The sequence below is a fragment of the Nomascus leucogenys genome, chromosome 13 (assembly GCF_006542625.1).
Source record: "Nomascus leucogenys isolate Asia chromosome 13, Asia_NLE_v1, whole genome shotgun sequence".
Lineage (NCBI taxonomy): Eukaryota > Metazoa > Chordata > Mammalia > Primates > Hylobatidae > Nomascus > Nomascus leucogenys.
Window position 1 is genome coordinate 51034230 of NC_044393.1, and position 14045 is coordinate 51048274.

The 14045-nt window shown below is 36.4% G+C and overlaps 1 protein-coding gene across 8 annotated transcripts in view; it reads right to left on the bottom strand.

Moving 5' to 3' along the window:
* PHTF2 (putative homeodomain transcription factor 2) overlaps positions 1-14045 on the bottom strand; it is a 153023-nt gene that overhangs the window by 50720 nt on the left and 88258 nt on the right. For 7 of the 8 annotated variants that reach the window (XM_030825905.1, XM_030825903.1, XM_003268194.2 and 4 more), the window contains exons 3-5: positions 12712-12768; positions 6439-6508; positions 5007-5165 (exon numbers count right to left, since the gene is read on the bottom strand). In XM_030825905.1, the coding sequence (XP_030681765.1) occupies positions 5007-5165; positions 6439-6508; positions 12712-12768 (286 nt within the window). Of the gene's footprint in view, positions 1-5006; positions 5166-6438; positions 6509-12383; positions 12396-12711; positions 12769-14045 lie in introns of all 8 variants that reach the window. The other variant, XM_030825901.1, reaches the window with a different exon arrangement.

A 14045-nucleotide genomic window follows, 5' to 3' on the forward strand; every position in this document is an offset into this window, starting at 1 on the left:
ACCTATGAGTGAGAACATGTGGTGTTTGGTTTTTTGTCCTTGCGACAGTTTACTGAGAATGATGTTTTCCAATTTCATCCATGTCCCTACAAAGGACATGAACTCATCATTTTTTATGGCTGCATAGTATTCCATGGTGTATATGTGCCACATTTTCTTAATCCAGTCTATTGTTGTTGGACATTTGGGTTGGTTCCAACTCTTTGCTATTGTGAATAGTGCCGCAATAAACATACGTGTGCATGTGTCTTTATAGCAGCATGATTTATAGTCCTTTGGGTATATACCCAGTAATGGGATGGCTGGGTCAAATGGTATTTCTAGTTGCTGGTTATTTATCTGAACTCTTTCAGCCCTGTGATCACCATTCTCTGTAATCCTAGGGCTGGGAGCATATAAATTATATTTTCTGTATATCTTAACAGGAAGTTATTACATACTGTGAAATTCTGACGACAAGGCATTAGAAAAAGGGGGAGGAGCCACTTTCTTCCTCTCTTTTTCCTTCTTTCTTCTGACAGTATCTTTCTAAAAGTGATCATGTCCCTCCCATGGTCTCAGTTCCTGAGACAGTGGCTTTTCCTCCATAACTCTGGTATCACTTCTTTTTGTTTTCCTCTCAAGTTAAGGTTTAGAAGATATATGAAGAGCCGGGCGTGGTAGCTCCTGCCTGTAATCTTAGCACATTGGAAGGCTGAGGCGGGCAGAACACGAGGTCAGGAGTTTGAGACCAGCCTGGCCAATATGGAGAAACCCCATCTCTGTTAAAAATACACAAATTAGCTGGGCTTGGTGGCACGCGCCTGTAGTCCCAGCTACTCAGGAGGCTGAGGCAGAAGAACTGCTTGAACCTGGGAGGTGGAGGTTGCAGTGAACCGAGATCATGCCACTGCACTCCAGCCTGGGCGACAGAGCGAGACTCCGTCTCAAAAAAAAAAAAAAAAAAAGATATATGGAGAAAACATTCACTTATTTTATATAATGCTGAGTTATACTTTTTGAGCATTTAATGAAGTCCTACAAACTACACAGTGCTGCTAGAGATTTCTGCTGGAGATCAACTAAAACAGAATGTTGTTGGGCACAAACATTCCAAAGGCAGGATTTCACGTACTGGGCAAGCGGAACTCTAGGAGTAGGCTGGATGCAATGGCTCACACCTGTAATCCCAGCACTTTGACAGGCTGAGGTGAGTGGACTGCTTTAGCCCAGGAGTTTGAGACCAGCCTAGGCAACAAGGCAAAACCCTGCCTCTACAAAAAAAAATTCAAAAATTAGCTGGGAATGGCGGTGCATGCCTGTAGTTCCAGCCATGGAGGCAGAGGTAGGAGGAATGATTGAGCCTTGGAGGTCGAGGCTGCAGCAAGCCATGACTGCGCCACTGCACTCCAGCCTGAGCAACAGAGAGAAACCGTGGTGGCTGACACCTGTAATCCCAGCAGTTTAAGAGGGTGAGGTGGGAGGATTACTTGAGGTCAGGAGTTCAAAACCAGCCTGGGCAACATATTAAGACCCCACCTCTACAAAAATAAAAATAAAAATAATTATCTGGGCATGGTGGCGTGCTCCTATAGTCCTAGCTAGTCGGGAGGCTGAGGCTGGAGGATTGCTTGTGCCTGGGAGCTCAAGGCTGCAGTGAACTATGATCACACCACTGCACTCCAGCATGAGCAACAGAGCAAAACCCTGTGTCTAAAAAATAGAATAGAATAGAATATTCCATTTTTAGGACTGTTAATCTTTAAGATTCAGTGGCAATTAGGCAATGTAGAAAAAAAGACAAGACACAGTCTCTGCTCCCTATCCCTTAGTTTAGACCAGGGGTATCCGATCTTTTGGCTTCCCTGGGCCTCACTGCAAGAAGAATTGTCTGGGGCCACACATAAAATACTACCACTAACAATAGCTGATAAGCTTTAAAAAAATTTTTTTTGAAATCTCATAAGGTTTTAAGACAGTTTATGAACCTGGGTTGGGCCACATTCAAAGCCATCCTGGGCTGCATGTGGCCTATGGGCCATGGGTTGGACAAGCTTGGTTTAGAGGAAAGAAGACACACACAAAGAAACAATGAAAATACCTGTTATGAACTAAACTGTGCTCCTTTCATCCTCTCCACACAAATGCATATGCTGAATGAAGCCCTAACCCACAACGTGACTACGTTTGGAGATAGGGTCTATAAGGAGGTAGTAAAGGTTAAACAGATACGTAAGGGTAAGGCCTTAAACTGATATGACTCTTGTCCTTATATGAAGAGGCAGAGATACCAGAGTACTCTCTCTCCCCACTCACACACACAAGAAAGGCCCTGTGAAGACACAGCAAGAAGGTGGACATCTACAAATCAGAGAAGCCTCATCAGACACCAACTCTGACATTGCCTCACTCTTGCACTTCCACTCCTCAGAATGGTGAAAAAATAAATTTTGTTGTATCAGCCACCCAATCTGTGGTATTTTGTTATGGTAGCCAGAGGTGACTAATATAATACTTATGATTAACTGCTATAATATACATAAGAAAGATATGTAACTACATTGGGGAGTTATGAAAGGATTCTCAAAGAAAGTGAAGTCTGATGTCTAATCTAAGTTTGAGAGAACACAGAGGATTGACTAAACAAAAGGGAAAAGGGCTACCCCACGCAAAGGGAGTTGGGTGCCCAAAGACACATAGGCAAAAAAGCATGGAATGTTTAAGAAACAACAAAGAGCCAGTTTAGCCTGGTTAAGGTGGGACAGAAATTCAAGGAGGGATTTGAAAACTCAGATTGCATCTTGAAAGCAATGATAACTAGTGAAGAAATTTAGATCTTAAGCAGCTGGTTTGAATTTGTCATTTAATAGGTAAATGGACAGAAAGTAGAAGATGATATAAGGTTTCCTGGCAGTAATCTTGGCAAGAAACCAGGCAACCAAGACATGCAGAAATTGGGATACAGCTGAGAATACATAGTTGAGATACTTAAAAAGCATGTAATTTAAGTAAAAAAACTATACATAGTTATATAAAACCAAATCTGACTGCACATTTGATTCTTTCTGCCTTTCAAGAAGTGCAAACAAGAATGAGGACATAACTCAGAGCACTGCAGCACCCCGCTTTTACACAGGGTGCTGCAATGGAGATAGACATACAGTGGTTTTCAAAAGGTAATGGCAGCCTGCCGAGGGTCATCAGAGTCACATCATGACTTTGGCACTAGCTGTGTGACTTTAAGAAGGTTAAGTCATTTCTCTAAGCTTTACTAGGAGAATGTTTAGTGTTCATCATAAGGGCCTTATGATTAAACTTGGGTTCTGAACTTAAAAATATCTCATTTAATGCCCAATCTAACCTGTGTTCCCTATTTAACTTAGAGGAACCAGTAAGTAAATTTCAGACACAATATAATTATACAATGTCAGTGAACTTTTAGTTACATTGGAAACTTGTTAGTCGTGGAATACTAGAAAGCAGCAATATCTTAAAAAGCACAATGCACTGTGATGTACAATCAATGGTACTGAATTACTCTAATAAGCTATTGCAATTTCTGACCACATTCAAATAAAGTTTTCTCATCTAGGTAAGCCAGAAAACCTTTGAAGATAACGATACTTAAATTAAGCTCTCTTAAGTCCTTTTGAGAAGAAAACAAGAAAATGATAAAAATTATGATCACTATAACTGGAAAATATTGATAAGCAAATATGATCACTTCAGCAGTAATTATAATGCAAAAAATAGCAATCAGCTTAACTGCCCAATATTGAAGCAGTACAAGATATTTTCTAGTAACTTAGAAGTTATATTTACAAAGACTTTGATATTATGACATCAGGTAAAAAATATATGTAGCTGTTCATATAAAATAATCTCAACTATTTAAAAAATATTATAAATTTAAAGGCAAGATGATGGGTAGTTTTTTTTTTCTTTAGCTTTTTCTATATTTTCCAAATTTCCTGCCATGAAAATATTATTATATCTTTAATCAGAAAACACACACACACATTCTAATAACAACCACAAAATTATCATAGTCCACACCCTTTTATGTATGTAAGATGTAACCTGGCTTAGAAGAAACAACTTTATCTAAATAAAAGTCTGCAGTTTTTATTATGTTTTCATTTATTTAAAAAGTATCTCTTAGAATCTGTTGATAAAACAAATTTAAATAATCATTCAGGATTGTAATCATGGGTTTTTTTTTTTAATAACATATTAAAAAGACTGAAAGGACATTAACCAAATGAAAATAACTGCTTTGTTCACGTGATGGAATATGAACAGTTTCTTCTTTAGTTTCTAAATGTTCTACAATGTTATACATGTTGTGTTATATACTGCTGCTAAGACTATGCACTAGAATGTTGTGTTAGGAGGCACCATAAGAGCTGTTAAGTGTGGGGTTCTGGGATCAGAATGCTTAGACTTGAACCTGGGCTCTACCATACTTGATGACTACGTGGCTTTGGGCCCTCACGTCCTTCAGGTTCCATGTCTATAAGCGAAGCATAGTAACAGTCCCTATACTTCATCAGGTTGATGTGAGAATTAAATGAGAATCTAGAAAGCACCTAGCAGAGTGCACGGTATACAGAATTTTGATAAAGTATAAGGACAGCTCACATCACGGTGGTAAAAGGCACAGAAAAAAGAAACTATACCTATGGCAGGAATAATAAACTTGTATAGGTTGTATTTTTAAAAGACTGGTATGTATGTATGTGTGGAAGATGCATGTTGATGAGTTTTTTTTTCTAATTTTAAAAAATATTCTCGATTTCTATTTTTCTTTAACCATCTACAGATTCAAATATTCATAAAATTATACTGGAAAATAACTGCTTTGTTTTCTCAAATATTTTTAATGCCAAATCAATTATGTGCCTTTATTAACATACATCATACTCAGAAGTAGTTAGCACATGTTTAAAACAAAGCCTTATTAAACCTAACAACGTAACATCTGAAAAGTAAAAGCAAAAATCACTTAATTATACACTTAATTATACCTTGAAGAAGATAAAGGACAAGAAGCCAGAAAAAGATGACCCTTGATGTTACTTGTAACCACCACCGGAAGAAAAAGGGGAAAAATACAACTCGAACAATTCCCTTTCTGGTCAGGGAAGTCCAAGGACTTTCAGGCTTTGCCTTTGCAAATGCAGACCCTGAAAAAAGTAAAATAGGACAACAGAGTAGATTTATATATTATTCTTTAATTTATTTAAGGAAAAAAATTTCAATGTTTGAAAAACATCACCACATAATTTTATTCTGTATTATACTATGAGTGAGAAATGTCCAATTTATAGATACTTTAAATATTTTGAAAAAAACATTTTTTGAAATAACAGAATTTCTCCCACACATTTTATAAACATAGAACAATATTCAAATGTCAGTTCTAGTTAGGAATTACAAATCACCACTTTGTTTTTTGGTTTTGTTTGTTTGTTTGTTTTTTGAGATAGGATCTCACTCTGCTGCCCAGGGTGGTGTCAAACTCCTGGGTTCAAGAGATCCTTCTGCCTTCAGCTTCCCAAAGTGCTGGGATTATAGGTGTGAGCCATTGTACCTGGTCCCATTCTCTCTTTTTAATACTATTCTTGTCTTCATCAAGGTTCACAATGTTGTTATTTCTAAAAAGATAGACAGACAGATAGATATCTGATATAGTTTAGAATATTTGTCCCCATCCAAATCTCATGTTGAATTGTAATCTCCAATGCTGGAGGCACGGCCTCGTGGGAGGTATATGGGCCATAAGGGTGAAGCCCTCATGGCTTGAGGCTGTCCTTGAGATAGTGAGTGAGTTCTCAGGAGATCTGGTGATTTAAAAGTGTGTGGCACCTCCCCACTACCACTCTCTGGCTCCTGCTCTGGCCATGTGATGTGCCTGGTCCCGCTTGCCTTCTGCCATGAGTAAAGCTTCGCATCCCAGGCCGGGCGCGGTGGCTCACGCTTGTAATCCCAGCACTTTGGGAGGCCGAGGCGGGCGGATCACGAGGTCAGCAGATCCAGACCACGGTGAAACCCCGTCTCTACTAAAAATACAAAAAAATTAGCCGGGCGTGGTGGCGGGCGCCTGTAGTCCCAGCTACTCGGAGAGGCTGAGGCAGGAGAATGGCGTGAACCCGGGAGGAGGAGCTTGCAGTGAGCCGAGATTGCGCCACCGCACTCCAGCCTGGGCGACAGAGAGAGACTCCGTCTCAAAAAAAAAAAAAAGCTTCCCACCCCAGAAGCAAGTGCTGGTGCTGCGCTTTCTGTACAGCCCGCAGAACCATGAACCAATTAAGCCTCTTTTCTTATAAATTACCCAATCTCAAGTATTTCTTTATAGCAATGCAAAACAGCCTAATACAATATTTAAACATATTTTGAATTCTGTTTCTTCCAGAACAATGTCTACTTGTATTAAGCATTTATTAATCCAAGACTCACCTCTTACAAGATCAACATCTATGAGGTCTGGTTTCACATGTGCTGTTTTCTTTGGTTTATTCCTTAGCCCCTACAATATATCAAAAGAAGCACTGGAATTGTATATATACTTAAATCTAGAACAGGAGAAAGTCAATTTCTAAAGCTTTCAATTTAAAATAAAATTGTTAATAGTACGACAAAATGTAACACATTATGCATTTGTTACAAATGGAACACAATTACAGTATTGTAATAAATTTTATTATTGTTCAAAAAGATATATTTAGAGATGTGTGTAACATGCCAGGCCGGTTTATTACCAACAGTAAAATTCTAATACAAATACTATTACTACCAAGCAAATTTAGGTGTACAGCTTTAGGTGTAGAAGGAACTATATTGGCCCCATATGGGCATTTGGAGAGCGTTGAGGCTAGCTAGGGGAGCAGCAGCCCCGAAGGAACCTCAAGGTGTGGTGCTGGAGGCATTATTTCAGAAAGCAGTAAATCACACAGCTGAGGACCAGAAAGGATGCAGACTTCTCAACAGACGCCAATCAGCTGAGACCCAGGGAGGACAATGCACTACTCAAGGATGATGGTTGCCATTATGTTCACATGTCAACCCCCCATCAGACCATAAATGCCACCTCATCACCTCAGAACTTAGACACCATAACCAGGAAGGGGAGGAGGGAGAGGCAGTTGTCATAAACTTAATTCATTTAAACTTGAAATTATTGAACACTGAGCAAAATTAAGTTTCTGCTATCAGTATCAGTATACAGAGTGGAGTGGGGGGTTTAGATCAAAACTAGCGGAAAAAAAACCTATAACAAAATAAATTACTGGTCGGGTGCGGTGGCTCACGCCTGTAATCCCAGCACTTTGGGAGGCCGAGGCGGGCGGATCACGAGGTCAGGAGATCCAGACCATCCTGGTTAACACGGTGAAACCCCGTCTCTACTAAAAATACAAAAAATTAGCTGGGCATGGTGGCACTCGCCTGTAATCCCAGCAACTCGGGGAGGCTGAAGCACGGAGAACTGTTTGAACCCAGGGGTTGGAGGTTGCCATAAACCAAGGTCACGCCATTGCACTCCAGCCTGGTGACAAAGTAAGACTCTGTCCCAAAAAATATAAAGTAAAATAAATAAATAAATAAATAAATAAAGATAACCTCTGTTCAGATATGATTTACATTGCTGTTGGCCATGAATTGTTAATGAATCAAAAATATATATTAAATAAGGTGTCTTTAAACAGAAACACACATAAAACAAGTTACTTCCCCAGGCAGCAATGGTTCAGTATTCACTAATTCAGTGTTCATGGGTGACTTTATAGAACATAGCTACCCCAAATAATGAGTATGGGCTGTATCTGTACATTATTTCTGATTTTAATGTCACTATAAAGCGGCTGATGGATTAGAAATCATTCCCAAGATTTTGCAAATTGGAGAGGCAACTGTAATAATACATATATTTAAACAAAACTTCATTAATAAAGCACTATTTGGATTTGGTATTAAGTTTATTACAGTAAGATTTTACCTTTATTACTGTAAAAATATTTGAAAACAGTAACACATTTTAATTTACTTTTTATAAATTGCTTTCCTAACAACTTGAAAGTAACCTTATTGCCAATGTCTTCTGACTAATCTGAATCCTAATTTATTGCTGTATACCTAAAATTTTTATCAAGATTGTTTTAAGAACCAAAAGTCCCTATAGGAGAAACAGTAAGTTGTCTTGATTTGTGCAACTATCGTTTTTCAACATGATTCTTCTAATCGACCTTGTTTATATGGGGTTCATGTCCAATTTTATATTCTATTAAAATATATTTATTTTGAGCTATATTGTAGAGCCACACCCTAATAGCCAGTTTCAATAAAATTTTCCCTCTAAGGTAGCCTATCAAGATAATTTAAAGGTTTAAAAAGAAAAAAAAAAAAAAAACAAAAAAAACAGAAGGCCAGGTAAGGTGGTTCACGCCTGTAATCCCAGCACTTTGAGAGGCTGAGGTGGGCGGGATCACCTGAGGTCAGGAGTTCAAGACCAGCCTAGCCAACATGGTGAAACCCCATCTCTACTAAAAATACAAAAATTAGTCAGGCGTGGTAGTGGGTGCCTGTAATACCAGCTACTTGGGAGGCTGAGGCAGGAGAATCGCTTGAACCCGGGAGGCAGAGGATGCAGTGAGCTGAGATCGAATCTACAATTATTTTATTCACAAAAATAAAAGAAAGCATCAAGATACGAACATTCATAAAATCTGATTTTAATTAAGTAGCTATTTTACACTGGAAAATTTTCAATTGGCTTGGAGTAAACCACATTCACACAAAGTAGCATAGCTTTCAGTACTATCATGAACTGTTAAACAGTTTAAATGAACAAATACAAAATGAAAAGGTTTTCTTAAAAAAAAGAATGAGATTTTTAAAACTGCTAATTTATGTACAAACTAGAAAGTAGAAACAAGCAGCACAAATGCAATTAATACCCAATAATAAAAATATTTTATTTATTAAATATAATTTAAATTCTTATAGTATGTTCCTATAGTGAAATGACTCAAACACAGTAGTATGAAGTTTTTTATTTAAAAAAAAATTCTCTAAGTATACAGATAATGTTGGGCCAAAAAAAAAAAAAATGAAATGGGCTGTTTAAGTTTAGAAAGTGCTTCTGTTCAGTTATCTAGACTTCTGTGTATTGTTAATATTTAGACTCCATCAAAGTACATAAAGTTTCATTTTCTAGAAATCTTGTTTAGTTCCCCCACCCCCTTTTTCTCTGTAATGACTTTATAAGCTTTTTAAGTCTAGTCTTTTAAGAAGCTTTAAAAGTCTAGTAGATAGCAAAACAGGAAGAACTTCCAAATTTACTTTTAAATTTTGGTCACGGTAATCAGAAAAAATCAAAGTTGTTAGTTATAATTTCTAAAATAGTTATGAAAAAATAATTTGCAACTTACAAAATATTTTATGCTTTAGCAATATCAACTCTGGGTCTTTAATTGAAAAATAAACACTTCTGAAAAATATATTTTCATGTCTTTGATTTCTCTAGTAGCTGCTCACTGCATTGACAACTAATGAAAGAATCAATTACATTGGACAAACTCAATATATTTGGTACACTGTTCTCTAAACAAAAGGCAGAGTGTTTTTTTCTTAATCAAATATTAACATTAATACACCACAGTTATGTACCTCTCTAACTTCCTTAGAATAAATACAAAATTATTTTACACTATAATTTGCCTCCACTAGAACGTTTAGTAAAAATGAAATGTGCTTTTAGGCTTGTTAACAAATTGATCCTTTTAATTAAAAATAACAAGAGTAGGGAGGATGATAAGTTTATTATTTATGTATCTATGTATGTATGTATTTTTTAGAGACAAAGTCTCACTCTGTTGCCCAGGCTGGAGTGCAGTGGTGTGATCATGGCTCACTACAGCCTCGAACTCCTGGGCTCAAGTGATTCTCCTGGCTCAGCCTCTCAAGTAGGTGGGACTGCAGGTATGTCCCAGCTAATTAAGAAAAATAATTTTTTTTTTTTAGAGATAGTGTCTCACTTTGTTGCCCAAGCTGGTCTTAACTCCTGGACTCAAGCAATCCCCCCACCTTGGCCTCCTAAAGTGTTGGGATTTCAGGTGTGAGCCAGATAAACTGATTAATGGGTAGTGTGTACTAATATTATTCATGTCATGGATACCCCAAAAGCTCTGACTTGACTGCTACGCAAACTATGCATGTAACAAAATTGCACATGTACTCCATGACTTTGTACAAACGAAAAGGAAAAAATAAAAATCTATAATTCAGTGGTTCTAAGTACATCCATAATATTGTGCAACCATTACCACTATCTAGTTTTAGAAATTTTTTTATCACCTCAAAAGGAAAAATGAGAACAACTTTTCTTTAATTTTGTCTTATTTTTATCTTTATTTTTAAAGACTAGTCAAGTGCAATAGTGGGAAAGAGGGAAAGAGTGAAACAAGGAGTTCATCTGATCTATAACTGTCTGTGAACAATCGAGATAACTTGCTACCTTCAGACCTGCCAAAAGAGCAAGTTTTTATGTTTTTAATTCTTCAATTACTATTACAAGGTATTATCTTTAAAGGGAGACATACTTCAGAAAGAAGTTGTAGGTCCTAACTTTCCCTAAGATCATCCTGTTAGCAACACCAAGTAGTAACCAATATAATCCTTCCTCACCCTAACGTCTATTTAGGATTTAAAAGAGTTATTTTAAAAAAGAGGAGGTTACATAAGTAATGTAGTGATTTGTGAATAGCTCCCAAAAACTAAAAAAAATTATTTATATGTATTTTTTCTGAGGCTTTTAAATTCCAAATGTGTCAACCTGATAACATAACCTCTCAAGGTACTTAATATCTCCTGTCTAATGAGTTAAAGGCTTTCTAACTGTTAAAGAGAATAAAAGGTATTATGGCATCTTACTAGACCTCTCTGCTGCTCTTTATTTGCTTGACTATCCCAACTCATCTTCATACTCTCTCCATACTATTTTCTCATGGATCTCCTACTTCTCTTTCCTTCTTTACTTGCATCTCTTTATCTACCTACCCATTAAATGATAGTTATTTCCCAATGCTCTGTTCTCAGCCCTTTTATTTCATCATTCAACAGAAATCTACTCATTCCTATGGCTATATCTATATAATGTTATATATGTATGTATGTATGTATGTATGTATCACATACAAACACATACCTATACATATTCACACTTTATCAACTGAGAACTCTCAAATGTCCCTCCCAAGTACCAAATAGATATTTCTATAACAGAATTCTAAATGTGCTCTTCTTCCAGTATTTCTTATCATCCTTAGTGCTGCCTGTCTACATTTGTTAAAATATAACCTTCTGCTTAAAATCTTCCAATTATCTCCCCTGTTGTTTTCCAGATTATGTCTAAACTCTTTGGCAAGGCATTCAAGCCCCTTCATAATCTGACTTCCATTTTCCTTTCTAGTTTTACTCCTAATGACATTAGTCTCCTTCCTCTATCCAACCTATTACCAAATCAAACTCCTTGGGGAGTCCTGCCGCAGTCATGTTTCTTCCATCCTTTACATATATTTCCATCTGCTCTTCATCTGTCTGAAATGTCTTCCTTAAGTTAATGAACCACTTCCTCTACGAAATCTTTCCCAACCTCCCCAGGCTTGTCTCCCCTCTCACTCTTCTATAGAGTTTTAGACATGCCTCTCTTAAAGGAATTTATCCCATGTGTAATTATGCATCTCCCCTACAAAACTATAATCTATTTTATCTTTCTGTCCCATGACTTAATCCTATATTTAACACATACCAAAACTTTGTTAAATGTATTAATCCTTCCTCAAAAGTTTAGAGATTATCATTGCCAAATGGGAAAGAATCTTGCTCTTTATTACAAGTGACTAAGTAGTCTAAACATTAACAAATTTTTGGACTGATTTTTAGTAACTATAGACACTTGTTTTCAATCTAATGAAAACTTTTCTATACAAAATAGAAAATGTCAAGTAACTAAAGTAATACTGTCTGTGCCCAGATTAAATTTAGCTCGTGCAGAAACACACTGATTAGTATCTATGCAAATGAAAAATATAAATCTTATTACCAATAAAGAGTGCTGGGAAACAATAAATTCAGTTGAAAAACAGTTTTCATGCTAGCGAGGTAATCTATGAGAATATTTTATCAGCATAAGAGACATGATTACATGTTCAGGAAGAAAATGCCTGCTACAAAAACATTTTAATTAGTGCTTTACTGTCCTAAATTCTTTTTTAAAATGACCAACTTTTCAGTGACTCTTTTTGAGTCCAAGTCAATCTGTTAGTAGCACCAAAAAGCAGATCTCAATTAAGCAGAGCAGCATTTGCACAGGATCACTCAGGCGGGAAAAATCCTGAAACACTTACCAGTTTAATAAACTGTACAGAGCAATGACAGCATCAAAAGGGAGGAAAAGCAAACTAGAAGTATAAGGTGACAAGTGAAAGGGGAAAAAAGCTGACAAAAAAATAGTCATTAGAAATTCAATTTTAAAAGAACAGAAAGATGATAAAAAGAAAAAACCAACATCAGAAGTAAACGTGACTATGGTAAATAAAGTTTACTTCTTTCTTTAAAAGCTTCAATAGAATAGTAATTTATATCTTAAAAGTATATTAAAAAAACTACAGAGAATGTAATTAATAATTCATTGAACTATGTTTCAAAATAAACAAAATGAAATAAACTCGTTACCTTGATTTCTCTCTGTTCAACAGATTTTTCCCATATTTGTTGATCATATGCTCCAATCTACGAAAAGAAGACACCACATTAAATGATCATTGCTGGTACCCATCAAATAGGTATAACTCTGCTTGAAATACAAGCAACTCAGTATTCATTCAGCACAGATTAGATTTAGCCCTATCTCAGACTTCTCAGATCAGTATCATATTATTGCAGTGGTTCTCAAAGTATGATTTCAGGACCAGTAGTATTAGCATCACCTTGGAACTTGTTAGAAATGCAAACTCTCAGGCCCCACTCCAGAGTTACTGAATCAGAAATACAGGAGTGAGGCCCTAAAACCTATGTTTTAAAAATCCCTCTTGAACAGAGAGGGGAACAACAGACACTGGGGCCTAATTGAGGGAGAAGGTTCAAAGGAGGGAGAGGTTCACAAAAAAAACAAAAAACTATCAGGTACTATGCTTAGTACCCAGGTGATGAAATAACCTATATACCAAACCCCCAAGTCATGAGTTTACCTATATAACAAACCTGGACATGTATCCCTGAACCTAAAATAAAAATTAAATAACTTTTTAAAATCCCTCTTGATGATTCTGATGTTGAAAACCACTGCCCTAGGGAATCCTTAATTGTAAATAAACACAATTGCTACAGCTCTGTTATATTTGGGGAAAAACCTCCAAGTGATAAATTCTTTATGGCATTATTTTTAAAGGAGAAAAGTACTAACATGCTATACAATTAAAAATTTATAAACATGCAGACTGCAATTACCACTTAAAGTTTAAATTGGAAAACAAAGTTGTGAAATGATTGAAGACACAGGAAAATAATTATGAAGCAGAATTTCTTACAGCTTCTATTTTTATTATTCTTAGATGCTGGAAAGTTCTCTGAACTATACCTTCACCAGGGCAGGATGAACAAATCAATCTTTATTGTTCCCACCCAAGTAATTTGCTATTAGCTCCTACTGTCTCCAGTTTCCACTTAATTCCCCATATCCCAAATGACACTGAAATGGGTCAACACCATATAATTGTGACTAGGAATTTTCATTATTTGCATTAATTTAAAATGAGAATCCTAAGAAATTAAAAATATTTCAGATAACTACACTTAAGAGACTAGAGACAGAAAACGACCAGAGATAGGCAATATTATAAGAAAATACAGGAGGAAAGAGTATTTTCTGACTCACAACATAATTTACCCTAAAGTCCTTTAATCTACACATTATTTTTTAAATCTCAATTTCAAGAACTGAGAAACTGAGAACACCAGAATGGATTAAAAGGAGGTAGAATAAAATAACTTAAGTGACTCGATAAGAG